The sequence below is a fragment of the Lasioglossum baleicum genome, chromosome 13 (assembly GCF_051020765.1).
Source record: "Lasioglossum baleicum chromosome 13, iyLasBale1, whole genome shotgun sequence".
NCBI classification, from domain to species: Eukaryota; Metazoa; Arthropoda; class Insecta; order Hymenoptera; family Halictidae; genus Lasioglossum; species Lasioglossum baleicum.
Genome location: NC_134941.1, coordinates 5,177,669 through 5,204,987, shown reverse-complemented (window position 1 = coordinate 5,204,987; position 27,319 = coordinate 5,177,669). Strand labels below are relative to the sequence as shown.

The 27,319-nt window shown below is 38.6% G+C and overlaps 3 protein-coding genes across 8 annotated transcripts; 2 read left to right on the top strand and 1 right to left on the bottom strand.

The window, feature by feature from the left end:
- The first annotated feature begins 5,941 nt into the window (after positions 1-5,941).
- LOC143214847 (uncharacterized) lies at positions 5,942-13,511 on the top strand. Of its 6 annotated transcripts, none has more exons than XM_076436326.1 (12): positions 5,942-6,154; positions 6,303-6,361; positions 6,692-6,761; positions 7,588-7,864; positions 9,614-9,809; positions 10,238-10,464; positions 10,739-11,028; positions 11,132-11,893; positions 12,423-12,515; positions 12,584-12,685; positions 12,924-13,233; positions 13,304-13,511. In XM_076436326.1, exons 2-12 carry the CDS (start codon positions 6,304-6,306, stop codon positions 13,376-13,378), a joined length of 2,460 nt encoding a protein of 819 aa, XP_076292441.1. In that variant the 5' UTR covers positions 5,942-6,154; position 6,303; the 3' UTR covers positions 13,379-13,511. The 6 variants fall into 6 exon arrangements, with proteins under 6 accessions (XP_076292441.1, XP_076292440.1, XP_076292444.1 ...); XM_076436325.1 differs by having other exon boundaries at positions 5,942-6,192; XM_076436329.1 differs by having other exon boundaries at positions 5,943-6,192; positions 7,561-7,864.
- LOC143214858 (uncharacterized) lies at positions 13,350-16,788 on the top strand. Its single transcript, XM_076436347.1, has 3 exons — positions 13,350-13,669; positions 14,126-14,347; positions 14,471-16,788. Exons 1-3 carry the CDS (start codon positions 13,523-13,525, stop codon positions 14,951-14,953), a joined length of 852 nt encoding a protein of 283 aa, XP_076292462.1. The 5' UTR covers positions 13,350-13,522; the 3' UTR covers positions 14,954-16,788.
- An 8,160-nt stretch (positions 16,789-24,948) lies between these two features.
- LOC143214856 (uncharacterized) lies at positions 24,949-27,158 on the bottom strand. Its single transcript, XM_076436344.1, has 5 exons — positions 26,819-27,158; positions 26,113-26,389; positions 25,754-26,040; positions 25,440-25,674; positions 24,949-25,343 (listed from the first exon to the last, which is right to left on the bottom strand). The coding sequence occupies exons 1-5, from the start codon at positions 27,008-27,010 to the stop codon at positions 25,282-25,284; spliced, it is 1,053 nt and encodes a 350-aa protein (XP_076292459.1). The 5' UTR covers positions 27,011-27,158; the 3' UTR covers positions 24,949-25,281.
- Positions 27,159-27,319: the final 161 nt, after the last annotated feature.

Genomic DNA, 27,319 nt, shown 5'->3' with positions numbered 1-27,319 from the left:
GGTTAGATTCGCACTCGTGTGCGGGGTTAGTTTGGTTCTCGTGAAGTGGTTCTAGGTTTGCTCTCGTGAGCGGGTATTAGGTTTGCACTCGTGTGCAGGGTTATGTATTGTTATGTCTAACTATATTATTAGTCTGTTTCAGCTAGAATACACCAAGAAGAGGACACACCAAGAAGAGGACACACTTCGAAGGGAACACACCAAGAAGAGGACACACCAAGAAGAAGACATCCCGAGAAGAGGGCAAACCAAGAAGAGGACATACCACGAAGTTTTAGTTTTATTTGCCGAGGGAGGTCCCTCAGGGGCTCACTCACGGATGCGGCCGTGAGTGAGTACGGGGAGTCGCGTCCCCGGGGGTTACCCGAATCGCCTATAGGCCGCACCCGAGCAAGTCGATTAATTATTGTCTTAAATTCACGTTACTCGTTTTCTTGATTCCAACACAGCCTTCTGCTGTGTCGGACCTTGCTTGTATGTACCAGACCGGTTGGGGCCAGTATTCGGCGTCGATACATTGAGAGGGGTGGTTCATTGGGACCTGTTCACTCGTATTGCCATTCTCTCTGTTCGTAATCCTACCCGGGTTCACCTCAATGCTTTGCGTTGCCTGGTGGCAGGTAGTTGGCAGAGATTCTCTCTGTTCGTCATCCTACCCGGGTTCACCTCAACGCATTGCATTGCCTGGTGGCAGGTAGTTGGCAGAGAGATGGTATTACGTTTGAACACTTCTCGTGACCATCTCTCTTGGTGAGGACACGGCGGGTATCGGCTCTGGCCGGAGATGGGCTGCAAACATTGTACGCGCCGCGTCACCTTCGAACCGGAGCCTTCTGTTCTGGTTCGATCTTCTTTGTCACTTTGATAGAATCAGAGCCTTCTGCCTGATTCGCCTTTGATCCCCCGTGGATCGGAGACTTCTTCTCCGATTCACACCTTTTGCTCCGCGATAATTGCTCGACTTGCGTGCGTTATTTATTAAGATTGTATATCGTCGTATAAATATGTCGAGTAATTATTGTCTTAAATTCACGTTACTCGTTTTCTTGATTCCGACACAGCCTTCTGCTGTGTCGGACCTTGCTTGTATGTACCAGACCGGTTGGAGCCAGTATTCGGCGTCGATACATTGAGAGGGGTGGTTCATTGAGACCTGTTCACTCGTATTGCCATTCTCTCTGTTCGTAATCCTACCCGGGTTCACCTCAATGCTTTGCGTTGCCTGGTGGCAGGTAGTTGGCAGAGATTCTCTCTGTTCGTCATCCTACCCGGGTTCACCTCAACGCATTGCATTGCCTGGTGGCAGGTAGTTGGCAGAGAGATGGTATTACGTTTGAACACTTCTCGTGACCATCTCTCTTGGTGAGGACACGGCGGGTATCGGCTCTGGCCGGAGATGGGCTGCAAACATTGTACGCGCCGCGTCACCTTCGAACCGGAGCCTTCTGTTCTGGTTCGATCTTCTTTGTCACTTTGATAGAATCAGAGCCTTCTGCCTGATTCGCCTTTGATCCCCCGTGGATCGGAGACTTCTTCTCCGATTCACACCTTTTGCTCCGCGATAATTGCTCGACTTGCGTGCGTTATTTATTAAGATTGTATATCGTCGTATAAATATGTCGAGTAATTATTGTCTTAAATTCACGTTACTCGTTTTCTTGATTCCGACACAGCCTTCTGCTGTGTCGGACCTTGCTTGTATGTACCAGACCGGTTGGAGCCAGTATTCGGCGTCGATACATTGAGAGGGGTGGTTCATTGAGACCTGTTCACTCGTATTGCCATTCTCTCTGTTCGTAATCCTACCCGGGTTCACCTCAATGCTTTGCGTTGCCTGGTGGCAGGTAGTTGGCAGAGATTCTCTCTGTTCGTCATCCTACCCGGGTTCACCTCAACGCATTGCATTGCCTGGTGGCAGGTAGTTGGCAGAGAGATGGTATTACGTTTGAACACTTCTCGTGACCATCTCTCTTGGTGAGGACACGGCGGGTATCGGCTCTGGCCGGAGATGGGCTGCAAACATTGTACGCGCCGCGTCACCTTCGAACCGGAGCCTTCTGCTCTGGTTCGATCTTCTTTGTCACTTTGATAGAATCAGAGCCTTCTGCCTGATTCGCCTTTGATCCCCCGTGGATCGGAGACTTTTTCTCCGATTCACACCTTTTGCTCCGCGATAATTGCTCGACTTGCGTGCGTTATTTATTAAGATTGTATATCGTCGTATAAATATGTCGAGTAATTATTGTCTTAAATTCACGTTACTCGTTTTCTTGATTCCGACACAGCCTTCTGCTGTGTCGGACCTTGCTTGTATGTACCAGACCGGTTGGAGCCAGTATTCGGCGTCGATACATTGAGAGGGGTGGTTCATTGAGACCTGTTCACTCGTATTGCCATTCTCTCTGTTCGTAATCCTACCCGGGTTCACCTCAATGCTTTGCGTTGCCTGGTGGCAGGTAGTTGGCAGAGATTCTCTCTGTTCGTCATCCTACCCGGGTTCACCTCAACGCATTGCATTGCCTGGTGGCAGGTAGTTGGCAGAGAGATGGTATTACGTTTGAACACTTCTCGTGACCATCTCTCTTGGTGAGGACACGGCGGGTATCGGCTCTGGCCGGAGATGGGCTGCAAACATTGTACGCGCCGCGTCACCTTCGAACCGGAGCCTTCTGCTCTGGTTCGATCTTCTTTGTCACTTTGATAGAATCAGAGCCTTCTGCCTGATTCGCCTTTGATCCCCCGTGGATCGGAGACTTCTTCTCCGATTCACACCTTTTGCTCTGCGATAATTGCTCGACTTGCGTGCGTTATTTATTAAGATTGTATATCGTCGTATAAATATGTCGAGTAATTATTGTCTTAAATTCACGTTACTCGTTTTCTTGATTCCGACACAGCCTTCTGCTGTGTCGGACCTTGCTTGTATGTACCAGACCGGTTGGAGCCAGTATTCGGCGTCGATACATTGAGAGGGGTGGTTCATTGAGACCTGTTCACTCGTATTGCCATTCTCTCTGTTCGTAATCCTACCCGGGTTCACCTCAATGCTTTGCGTTGCCTGGTGGCAGGTAGTTGGCAGAGATTCTCTCTGTTCGTCATCCTACCCGGGTTCACCTCAACGCATTGCATTGCCTGGTGGCAGGTAGTTGGCAGAGAGATGGTATTACGTTTGAACACTTCTCGTGACCATCTCTCTTGGTGAGGACACGGCGGGTATCGGCTCTGGCCGGAGATGGGCTGCAAACATTGTACGCGCCGCGTCACCTTCGAACCGGAGCCTTCTGCTCTGGTTCGATCTTCTTTGTCACTTTGATAGAATCAGAGCCTTCTGCCTGATTCGCCTTTGATCCCCCGTGGATCGGAGACTTCTTCTCCGATTCACACCTTTTGCTCTGCGATAATTGCTCGACTTGCGTGCGTTATTTATTAAGATTGTATATCGTCGTATAAATATGTCGAGTAATTATTGTCTTAAATTCACGTTACTCGTTTTCTTGATTCCGACACAGCCTTCTGCTGTGTCGGACCTTGCTTGTATGTACCAGACCGGTTGGAGCCAGTATTCGGCGTCGATACATTGAGAGGGGTGGTTCATTGAGACCTGTTCACTCGTATTGCCATTCTCTCTGTTCGTAATCCTACCCGGGTTCACCTCAATGCTTTGCGTTGCCTGGTGGCAGGTAGTTGGCAGAGATTCTCTCTGTTCGTCATCCTACCCGGGTTCACCTCAACGCATTGCATTGCCTGGTGGCAGGTAGTTGGCAGAGAGATGGTATTACGTTTGAACACTTCTCGTGACCATCTCTCTTGGTGAGGACACGGCGGGTATCGGCTCTGGCCGGAGATGGGCTGCAAACATTGTACGCGCCGCGTCACCTTCGAACCGGAGCCTTCTGCTCTGGTTCGATCTTCTTTGTCACTTTGATAGAATCAGAGCCTTCTGCCTGATTCGCCTTTGATCCCCCGTGGATCGGAGACTTTTTCTCCGATTCACACCTTTTGCTCCGCGATAATTGCTCGACTTGCGTGCGTTATTTATTAAGATTGTATATCGTCGTATAAATATGTCGAGTAATTATTGTCTTAAATTCACGTTACTCGTTTTCTTGATTCCGACACAGCCTTCTGCTGTGTCGGACCTTGCTTGTATGTACCAGACCGGTTGGAGCCGGTATTCGGCGTCGATACATTGAGAGGGGTGGTTCATTGAGGCCTGTTCACTCGTATTGCCATTCTCTCTGTTCGTAATCCTACCCGAGTCACCTCAACGCTTTGCGTTGCCTGGTGGCAGGTAGTTGGCAGAGAAATTCTCTGTTCGTCATCCTACCCACGTTACCTCAATGCATTGCGTTGCCTGGTGGCAGGTAGTTGGCAGAGAGATGGTTCTACGTTTGAACACTTCTCACTGTCCATTCCTCTTGATGAGGACACGTCAGGTATCGGCTCTGACCGGAGCTGCACTGCAAGCATTGTACGCGCCGCGTCACCTTCGAACCGGAGCCTTCTGCTCTGGTTCGATCTTGTTTGTCACTTTGATAGAATCAGAGCCTTCTGCCTGATTCGCCTTTGATCCCCCGTGGATCGGAGACTTCTTCTCCGATTCACACCTTTTGCCCCGCGATAATTACTCGACATACTTGCGTAATTTAGTATTAAGTCTGTCGTTGTAAGAAAGGGAGCCAGAAGGAATATTGCACTCGTTCTGACTCCCTTTCGGGTCTCTCGTGCAGCAACCTCCTCGTGGTGAGACCTGGGCAATCGGTATTATCCTTTATTTGTAAGAACTTTTAGTGTCTTATGAATAAAGGATAATATCGAGCTAATAGCTGCACATTTAATAAATATGTTGATTTTTCAATAAATTCTATTCCTATACCTATTGTGTCTTTCACAACATTTTGCAATTTTACCTTCCTTGAGATCAAAATATATGTATTATCCAAGCTGATTTGCCCCGGGCGTGAACAATGTCATATATCGTCTGGTTCTATTTAGGTAAAGAGACGGGATAGTATTTCGTCGGTGATAGCATTATAAGGCAATTACAGAATGGGTAAATACTATATCATTCTTCTTCTACTTGACGAGTATCTCGTCGTTGGTAGAATTTTTAGCGATGTGGTATTTTAGATCACTGTAAGTTCCACGTTATCCCCGCGCCCGTCGCGCCCGGTTACCGGCCCCGCTGAATAACGCAGGGGCTGGCGGTGACATGAGTAATAAACCAAAATTGATTTTGCTATCTTCCGTAATTTTGTAATACATTTTGCACAAATACTATTTCCACCGCTCAAAAATACGCGCCATATATTTACATACTGATCTTAAGTCTGCGAGACTTTACCTACCACCAGTCATGCAGCAGACGCGCGTTTAAAAATCAATGTCTGACAACTAAGAATTTTTCAATTAATTGTTCCAGAGCAGTAACAAACTAACAAGTTACTTTGACCACTACAATCCAACAACTTCCCTCAAGGTTGTTATTTCAAATAAAATGAATGAACTACTCTCAGGTGTATCGTAGTCATTAAAAAACCTATTAACAGACTTGCAGTACCTGAAGCATTAAAAGAAGATAGCTTCCTAGTGGCACAAGTGTGTGTTATTGTTATTTCGTACGTTCAAGTTTGCGGAGAGGCAAGCAGATTTAGGGGCGAGTTGCAGTCGAAAATCGAAATTTACGGACTTGTTAGCACATGCAAATCGTATAAGTTGAGATATGATGATTTTGTCCCTGTGATCGCAATCGCACGTTCGCATTCCATCGTGAAAGATGCAATCTCTGACCGCCAAACAGATGGCTGGAGGTCATTATCCCTTATCTTGCCAGTCTGGTCAATATTATCGACCCTGACAGCGACTGCAAGAGTTCCGTGGTTGATTCACGATTGTTCCCATAGAAACGTATACTAGCGATCGAATCGCGGCCGCGCGTACCTTTCCTTTGATACGGGCATATGTGTAGGTACCCGGGCAAACCTTGTTCGGTCTTGCGGGTCTACCGCAGTCTCAAATATTGACACGACCTACGATGAACCCAGGCATCGTCTTCTGATGTCCCAGGGTTTTGAACCTAACCGAAAGTTCGCGCCGGAAGTCGTTACGCTCCGGAAGATCGGATGCTCGCCGCTGATCGGGGCTAGGACAGCATGTAGGTAAAACTGACGTGCTATTCGGAGGCTGGATGATGTAGGCCATTTTTTCTTTTCCGTTTTCCCCGTATCCCTTTCGTTCTACCGTATCATTATTGACCGAGTGACATTTCTTTTTTTTCGTGCACAATCGCGTCGCGCGCAAAGAATGATCGGAAGAACATCGTTAGTGGAACAAAAGAGGATACAATGGGCGAGAGAAAGAGGTAAGTTTCAGAATTTCCGAATCGTTCGAATAGTTAATGTTTAGATGGTAGTTGTAGCAATCTGTTGAATCCGGTGTGTTATAAATCGTGACGGGTGGCTCCTAACTTGTGACTCTCCTTCGACTCGCGTTAGATAGACGTGAAACTTATTGTTAGACGCCGAAACGATTTCGATGCGAGAGTCCGTGCAATAAATGTATGCGATGCGAATTAGTGTGACATGCTGTCATGCCTGTATGGAGCTTGATGTGCGCGACGGAAATATTACAATAGTATTAGAACGACTAACATTATGCATGGTATCGTTAATAATTTATACGAATACTGTAGAAGAGATGGCACGACTCAGCGGGAATTGGGGATTTTTGAAAAATAACGGCAATATCCGCAACAACATTCGGTGAGTATTTGTCAAAAACGAGATAAAACAATAGAATCCCGTTGTACATTCATTTTATTCCTGTAGAATGTTCATGTACACTATTTCAATAGTAAAGCACCGGTATCGTTTACAATTGTTCAAATAACTATGCGACATAGTAACTTTCGAATGAAAATGATAAAAATATTGCTAATTAAAAATTGATTCACATTACAAGATCATCTTCAAAAATCGATCGAATATTTGAACTTAGGAGTACACAACGTTACTGTCTGCCCTTTAAAATATTAAATATGAATAAGTTGAACTAAAATAAGTAGACACACGCATTGGACTAATGTAATACTCAGACGTATAATCAATTGCTCGTATGACTCCATAAATTCTTTGAATTGAACTTCACAGAATAAAGCTATAACTTCTGGAGAATAAGCTAAGAATAACTCTGTAAGGTTGTCCAAAGACACATGATACTATGATACTTTCGGAAAGGTCTTTTTCATGCAAAAATAAAAATAAAAAGTATATTCTCTAACGAAATAACGCTATCAGATTTAAAAGACTCAAATAATGAATATGCGATTTCAAAGTTGCAGAGCATTAAAGAGGGTTAATTCAATAGTTAGCGCAGTTTTAGAACAATTGAGCGTCCATAAGAATTCACGAGGTTATCGGAGCTGATGTTTGAACAGTTGCTAGCGATACCGTATCTGCGTGCAACTTAGTCGACCAGAAGCGTCTAATAACCGTATTTAAAAGCAGTCCACCGGGTTTATCGATCCGTTAGACAAATCAAGCACCTCGACCCTCTGTACAGTTCATAATAAAACGCGTAACGCAACAGCTATCCAGCCGGCGCAAGAATGTCCTTGGCGGAAACTAAGGACAGACAGGCGTCCTCGAAACCTTTCCGTGCCAGCGGCCATTACGGAAGCACCGCTAGCCTGAAGAGTCTCGCGATCGAGAGTTCCGGAAACGGTGTCACGAGCCTAAAGTGTCTCGACTACAATGGTGGTAGCTTGATAAATCTCCACGAGCAACCGGATGTGTCGCAAATCAGGCACAGAAGCCCGAGCCTACCGCCGATTTACAGCAAGGACCAGCAACAATATCTCTCTCAGGTCTGTCCGCACGGAACGCTTAGTCCTAGTCTCTGCTAGAGGAATAGAACTATGTTAAGTGTAGGTACAATCGGTAATTTACTGTTTTCTTGACCTTTTTCTCCCCCAAATCTACGAAGCACTAAAAGTGACTATTTTACATTACTTTGTAAAAACAACTAGAATGTGTTTATTTAGGATTTTTATCGATTATTAACTAATTGCTCTACAAATACAAATTATTTAATACGTAAAATGTATTAATAATAACCTCGTAAAAATCAGAATTAAAAATTAAAAAGATTAAGATGGTCATAAAATTATTTTATAATAGAAATTGATAATAGGAAAAGTGGAAAAAGTGATAATAGAAAATACATTTTTATGTTTTTACTTTATGATAGGTTACAATTTGTATAAAAAAATCTTTAATCAGACTACGAAGTATCATACTGGGACTTTGCTAAAATTCCATAAAAATTTACAAAGATAGTTTTAAGTATGTGTGATTTAAAATTGAAAACCTCAAATGTGTTCCAAAGTAGTTAAAGAAACTTCATATTTGCAGTTGTTGTGCAATTTGTTGAGTCATGAAAGACTCGAGGACATCATCGCAGGGTTAATGAAATGATTCCTAGAAACTTGTTGAGTGTTTCTAGGATTTGCGAATTATAGCCGGTCTAATAGTAACTACATATAATTACATAAAGTATAGGTCGAAGAATAGCTCCCAGTCGAAGGTCTCAAAAATATGTGACTTATAAATAATTTATACGACCTATCAGTGTCTATTATCGTCACGATGGATCAGCTAACCAATGGTAACTTGCTGTCTATAACCAATAAACTTGCGAGCGTATAATTTCCTGGTGAATTATTCCGTTCGATGGCAGAATAACAAATGAGATCGGGTTTTTAATTGCCATTGTGAGGACTATGCTGAAAGCTATACGTGACCACTTCTCATTCGTAAGGGGGAAAGCAAAAGTAAGGCAGTCTGGCAAATCGATTCTTATCGTCGAGTTCAGTCACCTCTTGTCTAACGATTACACATACATATTACACGTACACGAAACTTTTATAATGACCAAGTTTCTCAGAAAAACTATAAACTTTTAATCTATACCAATTTCCAAATCTCGAGTTCCATATAACTTCACAGAGATTATCTGTCTTGTGAATTATATTTACACGAGCACAGAGTGCTGAATTACTTTTGTCGTTCCATTCTTTTATAAATTATTGTTAATATCTAAAAATTTTAATTAAAATATGGTGTTTTTGCTACTATTCGATTATTGTTCGATGATATTGTAAACACTGAATGATCAATAATTAGAATTTAATGTCTAGCTTACGTGTAAAAAAATTGTTGAGTTTTTACTGTCGATCATATTACATAGACAGTCGATTCGGAAAGTAAAATGTGTCATGGTTGCCTGCATACACCAATCGTTAACTTACTTTCCGACTGTAATGTTTCTGTCATTAAATGAGATTGGACATTCTATGTCACAAAACTATCTTGCAATAGGTCCTAAAATTAGAAGACACGAACGATAATCTTGAAAGTCGATAGAAACCCTGTCACGGTTTGTCGCCCCTGTCTCGAACTGGCACAGCAATCATATGCCCTGTATACATATATATATACTTCCATGGTAGAGGAAGCAGGATTTGAAGATTGATGAAAAGCACAAAGTGGCTGTTGAGTCACGCGAGATCCCTTTGCTCCAAGAATACATCAGGTTTTTCTCCGTTCCTTTTTAGAATCAGCAACGCGACTTTGACGTCGAAGGATTGCGTTACCAGGCAGGAAAGGTCCAACAACAACACGACCATCGGTCTTACGATCGTTACGAGAATTCCGAAAAGAACCACTGCGGCTTGCAGAACGAAGACCGCGAGGGGGAGACTTCCGGTTATGCTAGCGACTCTGTAGACGCTCCGGTGTCGACTACAGGAAGTAAGAGAACATAATTTTCTTATCACCTTGTGCTATATGACTTTCTTTACATTTACAACTGTTCAAATTTCTTTGTTGTTCATAATTTCTTGGAAGAAAAGAAGAATTTACATTGTGTTTGTGCGGTCATTGTTCCAGCAGCTAGCCATTTAGGGCCACTAGTCAGCCATCTTAAGCATTGTTATTATTAATATGCAATTTTATAATATAGGGTCTTGAGGCTACACACTGGAAGTGAGGAATAGGCTAATCACATAAATATAATAATTTATCAGTCGATATTTAATTTTTTATTAATGGCGACGCAAGTGATAAGAGACAGAAAGGATTTCTTTGCTACGCATTGTTATAATTTTGTACTGTGTCGGTGAACCTGTTAAACGTTGTAATCACTAGGGTAGTACATTTGATTTTTCGTTTTACATTAGCATTTTTGCCGGACTGCAAGCGGCCAGGAGGAGACATGATCGAGAAAACTTGGCAGAATCCTTACTACACCACACCTGAGAGTTCGTTGCCTCCATCGAGGAGATTATCTGATGGTAGGATTGGCGAACTTAACAGGCCAAGGTGGGGCAGTGTCTGGGGTCAGGAAACCGCACGAGGAGATCCACCCCCGCCTTCTTGGCTTTCGAGATTAGGACACTCGAGTCAAGTACGATCATTCGACTAATACGTCCAGTTTGTGCTCCTATATGTAGACTAATTAGTCTACAACACCGTTCCTCAGTCTTTTTGCTGTACGACCCATTTGTTTGTAATAGCAGCACAGTCCAAATGTTTACAGTATTAAATTTTTTAAGAACCTGACACGCTTGGGTCACTGTATACAGTAGTATCTCCGTAACTGTCTTATTGTAAATAAAAAAACGTCACGAACATTTACGACGCTTTAATTTTCACTTTGATTTTGATTAATGTCCATCTAGGTATTGGTCATTAATCACGAAAGTGCGAGCAGTTCGGATAGTTCAACAGTGGGCACAACTGGGTCTGACCCTAGCAAAACCTATCTTCGCGGTCAGAATATCCCTGTGGACGCAGACATTCTTCAGGAAAGGGAAGCGAAGAGGCAAAAAGCTTTGGAGTTGCAAAATGCGATTAAAAAGCAGCTCGAAGAAAAGGATCGGCAGAGAAAGGAAGAGAAAGAGAGAAGGCTGAGAGAAGAACGCTTGGAAGAAGAACGAATTCAATGTGAAAGAGAGAAAGAACAAAAAAGGTACTCATCTTTTTACGTTTGAAAATTAATTTAAAAGGTTCCACTGAAATTCGGAAACAATTCTATATTTATTATGAATAACTAATGATCGTATCTGCATCAGATTCGAGGAAGAACAGAGGAAATTGAAGGAGAGGGAAGCCGCGAAGTTCAGGCAAGCCGAAGCGATGCGTGAAGTGTTAGAGGCTGCAGAACGTCTGGCTAAAGAGCAAAAGAGGAATCGTCGTAAACGCGACGAGATCAACGAAGACACTGCCATTAACTCTTCCAGAAACTTTGACTCGAACAGTTCGAACGCGAGCCAGTTGGATCAAAACTGTTTGAGCGAGAGGATTCAGCAGAACTTCTCACCTAGCAGCGACGCACAAGATACGAAGAAAGATGAAGAGACATCGAGTGAGAAAGAAACGGAAGGAATTGACGAAGGAGAAAAGCTGCCGAATGTTTCAGAAAAATCGGTAGCAGGCGCGAACGAGGTTAAGTCGATTCAAGTTCCTATTAGCAAAGACGTGGCTATAGTGTTGAGCGGTACACTGGACAACTCTGAGTTACTGAATAAGGCCAATCTACAATTGGTGAACTTGGTGTTGACTCCGTCTCCAAGAAAACTGGAGAACAGCTCGAGTAATCTGCTCGTGAACAGCCTCGTGCACAGTCTTGGAACCTCGAGGATTCCGTCGACGATCGTAGAGAACAGATTGCTCACCCCTAGCAAATACAGAGTGGCGAACGGCCGAGATTTCGGCACGCAGACCGACGTTGAAAACGAGCTTCAAGATTCTCGCGAGGATCTACGGGACATGAAGAACGTTACTATGAAGGACCGCAAGGACGCGACGAATACTAGTAAAAGGGACATTGAAAAGTGAGTCGTAATATGATGCATTGAATCGCTTCAAAACTTGAAGGAATCGTAGAGGATATTATTCTTCTGTCTTGCGAATAGTGGTAATTATTGTTTCATTTCTGTTTGCGAATTTTTCGATTTTTCATTGCACGTTCATCCAGGGGAACAGTTGCTTTGCGGTGTACACAGTTTTCGGGCACGATTCTCTATTGATTTGCATGCACGAACACCCTTAATCTTTATACATATAGTATTAGGTCGAGGCATGAGTGATTGTCATTATAGTATATCAATTTTATTTGCCAATAAAATAAACAATAATATCTTATCCAATTGCACTTTGCTGGGTAGCCCAAGCATGATGAATGTTTTCTAAAACATGATAATGTGTTCTAAAAAGAACAGAAATTATTTGTGGCTCGACCTTATTTGCTGCCAATGTCTTATCTTATGGTCTGCCATACATATTCTCGCCAATAGACGTTCTTGCAAGTACATAGTGGTCTTTGGACGTCATTGTACGCAACGTTTACTTATGATTTTAAAGGTCCACAAACGAAGGTCCTGTTAAAAGTCATCTTCGATCAAAATCTCAGCCTAGAACGACTATTAAGTCTAGGCCGCAATGGAACGCTAATAGGTAATGATCTAGATTTTCATTGAGTAATCGAATTGTTGAAATCGAATATAATAAACAGTATTTCCTAGACCAGGAACTCGGTATCGAACGCAGAGCGAGAAAGACCCTCATTATCAACGACGAATGCGCATGAGGAGACGCCAAGTTGAATCAAGCGATGAAAGATCTAGGTATTCTAATGATTTTCACTGTTCCGATAAAAATCTTTCGATAAAAGAATTCCGAAATAAATTTTTCGCGTCTAAAAGAATCATGGAGAAAAATCTTAGAATAAAATGAACGATGAATTATGAAATAGTACGACAAATTTTTACGAAATTATCATTATTGAAATATACGACATTTTTTGCGAGAATCGAACTATATCTGTTAAACATCGAGTAGCAAACATAAACACGTTTTTAACAGGTCACCGTCACCCGACAGAAGGAAACTGACAAACACGAAATCGAAAATACGATCTCTAAACAGGCAGAAAGTGAAGCTCGACAGCTACGACGCAGACCTATCTATGGACAGTTTGAATTCTATCATCCCTTTACGAACCGATAAAAACGGAAGGATAACTATCGAGGACAATAGATGCGAGCGAAGTGATAAAGTTCGTTCGATGAACGATCGCCTTAATGAGACTGATAATGTCCGACAATCGGAGCATGAGAACTCCAATGTCTGGTGCGGACAAGAAATTTTGTCGAAATTGTCCACATTGAAAAATGTATTTATCTTCTATTAAACTGTGGTGGCGACGACAGTATCATTTGATCTGAAATAAAAATATTTTCCAGGGACTGTTGATGAAGCAAATCGAATGGAATTCCGAGAGATGCTTGGTTTCTCCCGCGGCATCCGAAATCTTTTAACGATAACCAGAAAATCGCGCCGTTTCGCACACTATCGTTTTATTTCGTTTCGTTTTTATAGAGCGTACGATTGTGCAGAGAAAGAGAGCGAGAGAGAGAGCGTGAAGATGTAAAGGAATTTTTCTTGGATTGCAGATGTAAATAATGGCGTTTGAGCTCGAGGATCTCCTAAAGGAGGATAAGAAGGATGCAAATTTGTTGCCTGACCTAAGTAAAGCAACCTGTCAGTCTCAGGAGGAGTTCCGGCGACTGCTCGAGAACTGTCCCGAATTTAAAATTAAGCCGGACAAGGTTTGAATGATGGAATAATTAAGAATTGAGAATGACTATCTATTCAGAATGGCTATCTAAATTATTTTCATTCAACTATGAGTCAAAGTACTCGTCTTCTTCATTCTTTTTTTTCCTGCTGCTTGAAATAAAATGTTTTTTGCTTTCTTGGCGTATACAAAATGTGCGTACAGTTGATTATCTCAGGAACTGTTGAAAATATAGGAACATTTACTTAATTTAATTAATGACTTTATTTAATACCTCATAGGAGTATTCTTTATGAAAGAATGCTCGTCAGCCAAAATTTTTATTGCTTTGTGCCACTCAATTTTTATAAAGAAGCTTTGTTATATTTTTTATAGTTTCCGTATCAATTGTATACAGTTACACCAAGCAACCCTGTACGTACAAAGTTTTCGAAATATATTCCGTAGACCCCTAGTCGTGTTGACTAGATAAAAATTGTAAACGTAGGTGAAAAAAGACGATGCAAAGGTGCGCGATAAGGATTTTTCCTGTAAACCAACAAAGAAAGAGTTGAAAGTATACGGAAAGGAATGGAATTATGGAAATCCCATACCGCCGGATATGAGGGGTTTGAATCTTCGAGAGCTACAGCAAGTCGCCATTGATTGGAAGATGTTGACGCCCCTTAGGCCAAAGCAACGTCAGGACGAAGAAATGTTTTCAAGATTGGTATTCATCTTATGAATCTCTTTACACGTCTAGTGATCATAAATTGATTAACAGAAAAATAGACTGTACAACTACTGAAAAAAATTGTTCTACCAAATTTATCTGCATTCTTCTGCTTCTCAGGTGGAAATGGGGAAACTGGAAGCAAAGTCGATCGCCAAAGAGCGGCGATCGACCACGAGTCCCATCAGGCGCAGCAAAAATCGGGCTGGCATAATTGAGAGTAGTGTTAAAATTTGTCCAGAATGCGGAGAGGAATTCTGTTTCGGTGAGTTTTGTGGCGACGTCCTTTACGACTCATTTATAAGGGTCACTGTCACGACCCAACAGCCGAAAGTGAAAGTGTCCGCCGACACCGAGGCGATAATAGCCAATATGGATCGCAAAAAGAAGCGTAAGAAAAAGAAAAGAATCAAAAGCAAAAGCAGATCATCTAGAAAGACTGCCAGATTGCTGATTCGAAGTAAAGGAAAGAAGTCTATAAGTAACGATTTGGACAGGAGGAGCAGCACCGATCTGCTCGACAGAAACACGCGCGACTCGAAGACGATCAAACCGTTCAAAAGAAAGTGTAGCAAATATACTAAAAAAGGATTGCGAAAATAATTGCAACATACCGCAGGAAAATGTATAATAATTATCGCAAAATATTAATATTCACGTTTATGTAAAACTAACTCGAAATCTGATAACAAATATTTAAGTAAACGCAATAATTGTTGAAATAAAGTATGGTACTCTGTCGTATGTAATGTGTAAAATACATAGATATGCTATGAACACATAAAACAATCTTGTACATCGGTAAGATTTCCTGAAGTAAAATTTGTAGCAAAGTCGCGTTAATTCTACATAGAAAAATTTGTCATTGGATCATGTTCTCATGAAGAAACATTTTATGTTTACTCAATAAATATGTACGTACATACAGTATGTTTGAGAATTATTTTAACATTTTTGTACGTTCAATTCGTGCCTCTTCCACTGATTAACAGTTTACAAAAAAAAATTTAGACTAAACGTTTATTAACCCTTAAATGATACAGTGTTTACTTAGATGACGAAGTATCATGCTAGGACCTGTCTAAAACTTTGTATAAATTATAACCATCTAAATTAAAACTAAATGTTCCAAAGAAGTTACAAAAACTTAATATTTGCAATCCTTGTATAATGCCGTAGGCAAAGTTAGCGTATAGAAATTTTGTTGGGTTCATGAGAGACCCCAGTACATCAGTTAAGGGTTTATTGATTTAAGTATAAATTTGTACTATGAATTTTACTGCAGTTTGTATAATGAATAAACGGTATAATAAAACGCTTCTTATTGCTACCTATTGATTCAAGAATTTGTATCTCAAATGTTGTGTTCGAGATTGCAAAGAAAATTACAAAACACAATTTATTTCACTATCATGAAACAAAAACAAAAAGAATGATTGAGGAAGAATCGATGAAAAAGTAAAATGAAAAAAAATTGAGTTGTGAATGTTTTATTATTTGTCTATATTCTGTGGTCCCTTGAAACAACATATTCTACTTTGAAAATCGTCAGCACGAAGAAGAAACCATAGCTCTCTCTTTGTACAATATTTTCAACCTTGCAATGACAATTCAGTGTGTACAGAACAGTATAACGACAATAATGGGCGGGTACATTGAATGGTTGCAACTGAATGCTGGAAAAATATAATTTTTATTCATTTACCTGTCTTTCTTTCTCTCATTCTCATTCTCTATTTACCTTGTGTTCCAACCCGCTTATTTTGTCTCTCTTCTCCAAAATGACCGCAACGAAAGACGCTCACGAAAGGAGAAACGTTCTGCCGTCACACCTCGGTTAATCGAATGTCAACTTTGATTTTTGTATAGCCTCTAATCACCTTTTAATTCGTTTGAAAAATAAATTTGAAATTTTTTGCCTACTATACGCGACCTCCGCGAACAGAATATTTCTCTCCTCGATTACATAATGTACTTTCTACGAACCTCAGAAGAAAGTGTTCCTTATAGTAATTTCGCTTTTTTCTGTTTTCTCTCTGGCATTCTCGACACAACTTAACATTAATATTTAGTCGTACCTTAGTATACTAAGATTAGAGCTGACCGAAACACACGCATTTTACACAAACATATTTATACAGATATCAATAACATTAATACTAATTAGTACGATACGTTCCTTATACATATCTTTGCAATAACCACAACAAACCTTCCAGATGAATAAAATATTTCGCACAGAACTATGACGTTTTCGCTTCACAGAATAATTCCCAAATTTCTAAACTCCGTGCTTTGTTCCGTTCACGATATTTCAATTATAACCAGAGTCCCAGAGAACGATCATTATTGTTTCGATGGTATTGCATGTGTTAGGCCACTACAATCTCAATTAGAGTCGCGGTTTCGTTCCTCGATGATACATATCGGATGTCCCACCTAACTTGAGTATCCTAAATATCTCATTTATTTCATCCAGAAAAATGGTGAAAACATTTGAGGCAATTATATTCGAGGCGCAAACCCCAATAGTAATTAATAGTGATAGATAAACTCATAATAGTTAAGTAATGGTATGAGTAAAATAATCTAAATTGAAAGATTAATGAAGGAAACGTTATTCTATTATAATAAATATAGAAAGAAGAGAAAATAAATGCAGAAATATAAAAAAAATAGGAATGAAATTAATTGATGAATATCTACAATTAAATTCAGACAGCAAAACAGACAGATGATACGAGAAACATATTTAGTAATTAATGTTCAATTCACGAATTCAATCTATCACGAGATTTGCCCCCTCGAATCGATTTTTACTGACATTTTTTCTATTATAAAAGAAGCGAGGTATTTAAGACGATCAGGTAAAGTGCAAGTCACCTTATGCACACCGGTAACACATGTTGACTTCCAAGAAAATATTTGTCTTCACCTAAGGACAGAAGTTGCGAAAAGAAATCATGGTAGGTTCAATATAATTACGAAAAAGTGACTTTAAAAAGCACTGCAATTTATAATTTTGTTGGACGCTGATCGCCATATTGAAATATCCTAGAAATCGAGAATTTTTTTCGTTAGTATTTAAGATATTACCACCACGATACACGACGAAATTGGATACAGCTATTTAACACGTTCCGTTCAGGCCGATTGGAATTCTTATTGAAAAACGAAGAATTATTTAAAGATTTATTGTAAAGTCAAGTAGAGGCATCTTAAGACTGTAGAATATTCTGACCAAAAGAATGAGGTATTATAAAAAATGCAGTACAGAACAAAGCAAATGGCCTGAATGAAAAATCGAGCAAAAATGCAACTCGGCACGGAACGTGTTAATTCGAAAGACACTGCTGATTAACATACATATATATACAACAGCGATAATAGTTTCTTTCGACTCTAATCAGTTCGATGGGATTTTCGGTACTTGTCAGACATTTGAAAAAAGCCATTTATACAAATTTCAGAAAATTTCTTGTGCCTGCCACTTTTTTGTTCTTCGATGTAAAGATATTCTTGCTGAATTAACAAGTCTTTCGTGTCTTTTTTTGAAAACTACAGATTCACATTGAAAAAAATTGGAGATTGTAATGACAATATTGAAAGTAAGTAATCTGGAAAAGAGTAAATACTTTTTGCACTTTCCAACTATAATCCACTCTCATTTTGTATTTAACAGGATATAGCATGTCCAGTATTACATGATCAATTGCACAAGTGTTAAACAGAGAAGCAAACAAATTCTGCTTGATATAATTCAAAGTCAATAGAGCGGCATTGCGCAGCCAATTGAATTTTGATTTGACTGTAAAATTTCACGTCAGCAATAGCTCCACAATAATTTACAATTTACACGAATATTCAATCGCATGTTAAATTAATCAGATATAAATTTCATTCAAAATATGTATAATATCGTTCGATAAATGCACCCCCAAAAACCTCCAAAATTCCCGGATGTATAATCGGGAATAGCTTTGCATGCCTTTCGTTAATTCTAGCATTACGCGAGTTAGAAGAATATTACATATAAAAATATGATAGTATTAAATACACTTAGCTCGCATTATTCACCAGCTGCTCAGATAGTTCATTTAATTTAAGTACCCCAAGAATCCTTCGATATACAGAAACATTCTTTGCGAATAACCGATATTTAATTGTAACATTATGCGAAGAAACCGCCAAGAAGTGCCAAGCAATCTTATTAAAAAAAATATTATCGTGTAGCAACATAATTTAGTAAACGTTGGTTCTTGGTCTCTACCTTAAGCAACCATGATATTCATTTGCATCTTCCTTAACTCTGTGGTGCATTTTTCTTGTTCTGACTCAACAGAAAATGTTACACATTACGTGGTGTAACTGTGCACTATACATACAAATCCATATTGAGTGGTTAAGATAAAACGTCACGTAAAGAAAATATTCTTATTTCTTGCCCCTTTTTGCAGCTTGAGTCAACCAACCTGCCCGCTTCTATATATATATTCTATTTTACACAGTTCAGCTCAGCACATTACTTAAACTTATACAATTCGATATTGGTTTACCTACTGTTCCACATCAAGTGAATGTACGAACTATTAACCCAGGTCGGGAAATGCCTGAGTCGGTTTGGACCCAGATTTTCAACCCTGAAGAAACACTCGCAGGGGTCCAATCGGACCCAGACACCGTCAACTCCCGAAAATTAACTAAAGCTGCCATATGCACGCGGATAACATAATACGTTCTCCGATTCGCTTAGTGTCTATTATACGTTAAATCGATACAGTCTAACACAAGCTGTGGATCGGTGCTAAACACAAACCTTCGCAACTTAAGAAGTTTCCTTTACCACATACACATCATATCTGCTAAACACACTCAAGGGAGCAAAGCAATAAACAGCATTGATTTAGAACGAACAAAGTATAGCGAACCCCGGAATTCCCCTGGAAACCTGATCAGGTTGTATGCTGAAGATCCTTGGTTCAAGGTTGTTTCTCAAATTTCTCGGAAAAAGATTTTCTAGTTCGCTATATCTTGTCCAAGATGGACCATTGCCATCTTATACGATGTCTGTACAGTGCCAACGTCTGTTGGATTGTCTTTTGGGGAAAAAAGAAACATCACGAGACATCTAAACACCATTGGAACAAGGTCTTCACAAAGTTCTTGGTAGCTCATCAGCAAAGCAAAGCGAGGAGTTCTTTAACGTGAGCACAGACTTTTTTACAGTGACGAAATTGCAACGCATATTAGGTTGTTGCGTATGAAATGTCCGATTTTTAATAGTATTCCCTCTTTGTAAACACTTTTTACCATCTTCTCAATCATATCGCCATCCCTGATAAGAGAAGAAGATCCATTGTTCTCTGTAATCACGTTTTCAATCCTAAGTAGTAAAACTATTAGAGAGCGTTATAGTTTAGAGTCACATAGAATCTTTTGTTCTCTTTTCTATGAAATAGTCTGATATTTGATGACTTATCATGAGATCGATTCAACAGATAACACTACTGTTTTACGCAATTCGATATGACGTAATTAACGCGGGGGGAGATCGTTATATATAGAATACTTATTAAGTGGGTATTGTTACAGATCCAAGACAAGAATGAATTATAATTTCCTTTTTGCATAATATTTTGAAATGCTAGATTCTGTTACAATAAAGCCCTTAGAAAATCAATTTTCATATTGTACTTTTTCATTTTTGTGAAAAAATATATTTGCAAGACTTCTTGAAGGTTCACAATATTTTTTCTCTCCCTAACAAAAGATTGTTTTTCCAGGCTTCTGATTCTTATAGTCGCTCCAACATCAGTCTTGTAGTATTGATAAAATGAAGAAACAGCAATGATTGAGTAAGAAAAGGTATTAATGGCTCTTTGTAGCCTCGAACGAGGTAAAGTCTACAGATTTGACACGTAGCATCTATAGAGAGGGAATACTGTCGCAAAATATAGAAACTATATATGAGGACACTGCACCTCTGCTTCAAAAAATTACAGACTTAAACAAACACTATTTATAATATGATTAAAGATAGCTCACTGTGAAAGTCCGTGATTGTTCCGTACCAAAAATAATTATTGTACGAGATTTACTTGCAACAGAGAGCAAGATATAGCTTTTGGCACGAGAAGGAGACACATTCGATGCAAGCAATCTTCATTTAAATTTCATGTAACAACGCTCGGCCGTCTCGCACTATTTATAGGATCGAAGCTCGTTCGAAATTCACACTTGCGTAAAGAAATTCCTTTCCGGATGCCGATATTTTCTAACAGAGTTGTGTTTAAAAAGTATATATGAAAGAACGAACAATGGTCTTACATTCGTATGATCGCGAACGTTCTTATAAGCGAGCATCTATATATGAAAATAGATGAAGGATGAAAGTATAAAATATTTAATAGCTATTTAAGCAGACATCGTTTCATTACCTTTTTTATCGGTAAAAGCTATAAATCGATAGTATCATTTAACAATACTATTTTACAATGTTCACGTAAACCTCAGTTACATATATATTATATTAGTTTACTTATCACAATATTCCATTCGCCGTATACCCCACGTAAACGCCCTTTTTCTTCTTTTTCATTAAATATACGCACTATAATTTTACATACTAACATATATAACGCTGCTTAATAGAACCGTCTCGAAAGAACGATCGTAGCAAATTTTCTATATCAACTGTTACAAACAACGCGTGTACGCGCAATAAACACAACTATCTACGAACTATTTTCATTTTTTTATATATGTTTTTGCTTTTCTGCTATTCTATTTCGGTCTTTTTAGAAATAGAAACTCGAGAAACTCGGGACATAACATTCAATTTGAATATAATCAAAGTTATCTTCGAAATCTAATTCTTCCTTTAAGACAGTAATGCCTACAAAGTTACAACTCTGGTATGTAGCTCCGTAAGTAATATTACAGTATACACGTTGTTACAATTGAGAGACAACTTTTAACCTTTTACTATACTCTATACATGGCATGAAATGTGAACGGCTGGATTGGATCATTTTTCAAATAATTCATGAACAGCAGAATAATGTTGATGGTCTGACCCATATTTCACTTATAAGTTGTTCTTTTAAGCTTCGTTGAAATCATTCTTACAAATAAAATGATAACACTGACAAGACTCATCATTTTTTCTAATTCACAGAATAAAGCTCTTGAAATTATTACTTTAATTCGAACTAATATTACCCTTAATGAATTTTTATATATTCGAAATAAATGTTACATATGTTAAATTAATGTTACATTATTCCCGAAAGATCCAGTAAACTATAATAAATCGTTGCTAACATAAAATATGGAAGAAACTGAAATCTTTCAGAAGTATAGATGAAACTTCCACCTTCTTATAATTGTCTACTGTGAGTCAACATTTCGATGAACTTTCAAAATACACATGATCACCTGAAATTTCAAGGAACGCAAGATATTTTAGGAAACTGAACATACGGTCCAAAAATGTCTACTATAGAATTAATGTAGTATTCTTATATAGTATCATAAGAATAGGTAATCGAAAGACAATCATTGGAGACGAAATCATCAGCCAATAAAAAGATGACAGACTAGTGTCCACTGCTTTCTATGATCTAATCACCAATACCAAACTGTATAGCTATATGGAAGAGACACCATACATTTCGAAGAAATTCGGATAACAAAAGGAAGAGCAAAGAACGAAAGTATTTTTGATTTCTAAACGTCCAGATTTTCGATATTGTGCATCGAAGTATTTATTTTTAACTACTCTTAACTTGCAGTCTTATTGTAAGATGCGATCCTCTGCATAAATTCTTTTAATTTTAATAATAAAAAAAGTAAAAGCTCTCAAAAAATTGAGTATACATATAAACGAATAAATTGGTTCTGTAAATTATAGAAACGAGTTTGCAAAGATAAAAATATAGGGATAGACTCAATGATACAGTATCTTAGTTTTGTTATTTTGAGTTGTGTTGGTTGTTACTTCTCAAGAAAAGCGACATTCGCTTCGACAATGATGACATCAAAGAATGAAACATTGCCCTTACTGTTGGTTGCTTTAGTTACATTTACCACAACCAATGTTATATGCCAACTCCATTGCATATGCAACTATTTATGTATATCAACCGTAAATATGTGAAAGATGCTGAGGCTATCCTCAGAAACTTTGCTCATGAGATATGGACAGAAGCTAGCTGTGAATATCTCGCTCAGAAGGTCTTGCTGAGTTATAGAAGAATCGGACCATAGTCAAGTTTGAGGATAACTGTTGCATATTACCTAATGTAGGAAGGAGAAGAGGATAGGGCTGCCCGTCCAGAGACCGAGGTGGCTGCTAAAAACCTTGAACGAGCCAGATAGGACCAAAGAGCCAGGAATCTTCTTCGAGGGAACCACAAAGGTCTGGGTTAGGTATCTGTAGATGATATGATATTAGGTCGTTGCACATGAAATGTCCGAAATTCATAACTGTAACTTTAAACAAACATAATTTTATAATGTAAGCATCATTGTAATAGTCACAGTCTGTTAAATAAAAAAAAACGACGAGTTTTTCGATAAATTGAACTTTTTGGTCGATCACCTTCCTCATGTATTAGATTGTTATCTACATTTTTGAGCTTTTTCTATCATTGAGTAACAGTACGTCCATTTGACTAACAAACAATCACATAATGTTGTCTTCAATATGTTCATTTTCTCACTCATATAGAAAGATTACACAACAATCATATCGACTAATATTGAAACAAACTTTATTTAAAAGTAAAGTTGAATATATAAATAGAAACTGAAGATAGGACTTGAAAGATTAGCTTTGTACCTTCAAATGATATTATAATAAACCTGTAGATTGGTCATTTCATATGCAACGACCTAATACAAACGTACAGGGAAGACTGGCAGCAAGAACACGTGGTTTCAATGAAATAATGAAAACAGCCTACAAGTTCCACTTCAAGCAATAACAGACACAATACGAATCGTACCAGCACCGTTTAAGGTAGTCCCTCTTGCATGGTGGAAATATTTTCTCTTTGGAGTATCAATATTCCCAACAAATATAAACAGGCTATGGCACCTGCTCCACAAGGGGCTCCTATACCGGCGATTGCTGTGCAATAACTATCATGTGGCACCAGGACTGAATATTAACAATCACACTGCCCAGGATAAAAATATAGTATAAACTGTGGACTATTAGTGAATATTGACAAATGTTAGACTAAGTCATTGGATGAGATTACGAATCTTGGAAGAAGTATTACTGTAGCGTAAACAGGTAAAAATGTTTTAGAACTTTAAGGCGACATTACTGTAAAACGGAGGCAAACTGGACACGCCGTCCATAGGCCATTTCTTGTTCTATTTGAACCCTTTTATCACCCTTCCTTAAATTGCTTCAACCCATACCTGGATCACCCTGTGTAATATTACCGCTCCTTCCTTCAGTCTTGACTTGTAAAATCGATATTAATTGTTTTACATTATGTTTGGTATCTTAAAATATATTTTATATAGGCAAAACTCATTGTTTGTGGAATGATCATTTTTAATGTTCAAATAGGCGCTTTCGTCCTTAGAAGACAAAAATAAAAACATAGATATCTTTTAGATTTCAGTGTGTAACAACATATTTGTACTTCTTCAAAAAATGTAAGTTTTATCTATCACATTTCATCTAAAAAATAATATTGATAAGAACCAAGGTGGTAATTTCAAGTGCTTCACCCTGTATGTAACTAGGTACTTCGAAAGTCAATTCACAATTCATCATTACCTGTGGTATACTGTAAATTAATCATTTATTTAATACAAGAGCGTCGCGTAGAATTGATTATTTATAACACTTTTTAGTATTTCATATATACAAGAAATGAGAGGCTCCAGCATTTTGTAAATTATACTCGTACGTTCTTTGAACCGAATATAAATTATTTGCATTATGTAATTAATGACTTTCGTCGCACCTAGTTTTATTTTGTTTCGCAACTTGGCACAAATTCTGTCAGATTTGCATAATCTTATAAATACATTACATATATCGACCCTTAAAATTCATTACTGATGTACTTACCATAATAAAATATTACCTATGGTTCATAGTTACAAAGCATATAATTTCGGATCTATATGCTGAAGTAAATTACTCACTATCGGATATACGAAAATATCTTTTCTTTATACTTTGAAAAAGACATGTACATCAGTAATGCAAACTTTTCCTCGTATAGAGATTGTCCTGCATTTTACTATTTTGGGGTATATCTCATACTTTCTAAGTTTTAGCTTTCAACTGTCCGTTATACATATATATAACGAATAAGATAAAGAAAATGTGCTATTCGTTAGGATAGAAAATCAAAAGCCAACCTAACAAAACACTCAGTTTAACGTTTCTGGATAAAACGTAAAAGACATAAGTACCATCTCGTTAACAATGTAAGTTTAATGTAAAGACCTTATAAATATATATTATAGGTATAGCTGTAACTCATACAATACTAACGCGTAAAGTATGGACATATGGAGATTTTTGAAAGAGTAACATGTATACAGTAATTATTTTATAGAGAAAACTATGACTTATGCCTCTTTCGTTAAATGCAAGGCAGCTTTGTTAAAGCAAACCATTGGTATGCTGAAAAAATCAATAATATACAAAGATTTTTTCTTCATACATTCACTTATGCACCTACAGTCATGAAGTCTATAAAACATAATCCATTAAACAACCTAGTCCAGTTGGCGTTATATACAAGGGAAAGGAACGATTTAGTCAGGTGGTTGGTTCGTAAGTCACTTAAAACGCACCTGTTAAGTCCGAAATGACAAATGTTGTTTGGACTAAGCAGGATTCTCACATTATTCCTCTTTGCAAGGAATATAATTCTCATTACATTTAAATACTCTCAGTTATCTTTACGAGCTTTCTTTTTACTTTTCTTTTGTGGTTTAGCTTCTGTCCAGATGTCTATAGCACATACAATTAAAAAAAAAAAAACAGTTGTAAGTGTTTACCTGAAAATTCGCTTAAACTGTAATTTCTGTGTTAATGAAAAAGAATTACCTCCTAGTTCGTCGAATACGGCGCCACTTTTCTCCTGTGTTTCCGTAACAGTAGAATCCTTTTGTTCAACATTGTCAGAAACTTTTTCTGTGTTTTCTTCATTTTTTTGTGTTTTTTGTTCCTGAAGTTTATTGTCTACCTTTGGAACAGCTGCAGGTGCGCTTTCACTTTCAGAAACTTTTTTAGCCTTCTTGGATTTCCCATTTTTCTTTTCTTCCTTTTCTACTTTTTCAATCTTAAACAGAAATTGAGATGAATTATTCGAATAGGAACATATTAATAGATTCTAAACAATTTTCTCCATTTCAAATTACCTTAGGCGGCTCTTCTATCTTTTGTTCTTCAGTCTCCTTAACTATTTCTTCGTTAGAAATAGGAATAAGGACTACATCTTGCTTCTCTTTCTCTTTTAATTCATTATTTTCAGTTTCTTTGGCAACTTTGTCTTTAATTTCAATTTTCTCAGGTTCCTTTTGTTTAGCTACAACTTCATTAATCAAATCAGCTTTCTTCACATTTTTCTTGTTTTTCTTCGAAGGAGATTCTTCCTCTTTCTTCTTATTTTTCTTGTCCTTTCTAGAGTAAGCCTGCTCCCAATCTCCTATATATCAGGTATAAAAGAAATTTACTTCAGAAGGAATAAAATAAATGAAAAGAATTATTGAAACGTTACCTTCGTCGAAGTCCACTGGTTTTTCTAGGAACAAGTTCTTCAAGTTCTTCTTGTTTTTCGCTTGTTCAACTTTGTTTTCCTTGCCAGCCTTTGCTACAATTTGATCCTTGTCCTTCTTACTCAACGTCGTTTTATTATCATCCTGTTTCTGTTCTTTCAACTTTCCATCAACATCATCGACTTTAGAAGCAGACTTCTTTGGATTTTCTGGTTTGGTTGCTACAGATTTTTTAACAGGACTTGCTTTTTCCGATGAAACTTGACCATTGGCAGATCTCTAAAATATACATAATTAAATTTAACACTTGTTCATATTTATGTTTCATGATCCTGTAGACACACACTTGATAAACATTAGAATCGAATGTATGGAACATTAAATACCCACGTCTAAACGTGTCGTGATAGAAAAAACAAAGAAATTCACAGGAAAATATCGAAAAAACGAAAATATCCGCTTTTAGCGGTGAACATAAATACAATTAATTTACACATGTTTCATACATCGTGGAAAAACTGTACTCTTCAATTAGGGATGCCAGCTGATTATCAACAACGTGTGCGTGTATAATCACTTGCCACGAATAAGCAACCATATGGAGGGTAGACATAGGCATACACAACTGTCGCATCCACATTGTTAGTTAATTTAAAAAAAAAAAGAAGATTTACTGTTCGAACCGCTCGCTTCGCGCGATGTGCTAACCTTTTCTTTGATCTTGCTGCGTTTCTTGTTGGCAAATTTCCGGTCCACGTCGGAACCCACCGACAGTTGTGCAAAAGGTGGTTGTTCGGCCTTTTTGAAACCGAAGACGAAAACGAGGATAGCGCCTACGAGCACAACACCCACAGGTAACGCATATTGCAAGTGCTGGAACAGCAGCAGGTTGACGTCCATGGCAATGCGAAGGACGTGTTAACGTGTGTGAGACGCGAGACCGACGACGGAAATGAGGGACGGCAATAGAGTGACGGCGACAGCACATACGGTTACAACTCGACACGGTGATCGGTGGTGATCGGTGGTGAACCGGACGCACAACGCACACGGTAAGGATTTACAGATCTTTGGAACTCAAAACATTGCGCTCTAGCGGAAGGCCCAGGAATTACTGGCTGCCAGGCGGGCGCTGATCTCCGCTGACGCGGCTGTGACATGCCACTAAATGAATCAAGCGAGATTCCATTTTACGCATTTGCCACTAAG

Coding starts and splice junctions, on each gene's coding strand:
- LOC143214856 (XM_076436344.1), bottom strand. CDS start 27,010: ATGGACGTCAACCTGCTGCTGTTCCAGCACTTGCAATATGCGTTACCT. Junction 26,390..26,818: donor GCAGCAAGATCAAAGAAAAG/GTTAGCACATCG, acceptor TGTATATTTTAG/AGATCTGCCAATGGTCAAGT. Junction 25,675..25,753: donor AGATAGAAGAGCCGCCTAAG/GTAATTTGAAAT, acceptor TTTCTGTTTAAG/ATTGAAAAAGTAGAAAAGGA.
- LOC143214858 (XM_076436347.1), top strand. CDS start 13,523: ATGGCGTTTGAGCTCGAGGATCTCCTAAAGGAGGATAAGAAGGATGCA. Junction 13,670..14,125: donor TTAAAATTAAGCCGGACAAG/GTTTGAATGATG, acceptor TTGTAAACGTAG/GTGAAAAAAGACGATGCAAA. Junction 14,348..14,470: donor AAGAAATGTTTTCAAGATTG/GTATTCATCTTA, acceptor TCTGCTTCTCAG/GTGGAAATGGGGAAACTGGA.
- LOC143214847 (XM_076436325.1), top strand. Junction 6,762..7,587: donor AATATCCGCAACAACATTCG/GTGAGTATTTGT, acceptor GTAACGCAACAG/CTATCCAGCCGGCGCAAGAA. Junction 11,029..11,131: donor AGAGAGAAAGAACAAAAAAG/GTACTCATCTTT, acceptor TATCTGCATCAG/ATTCGAGGAAGAACAGAGGA.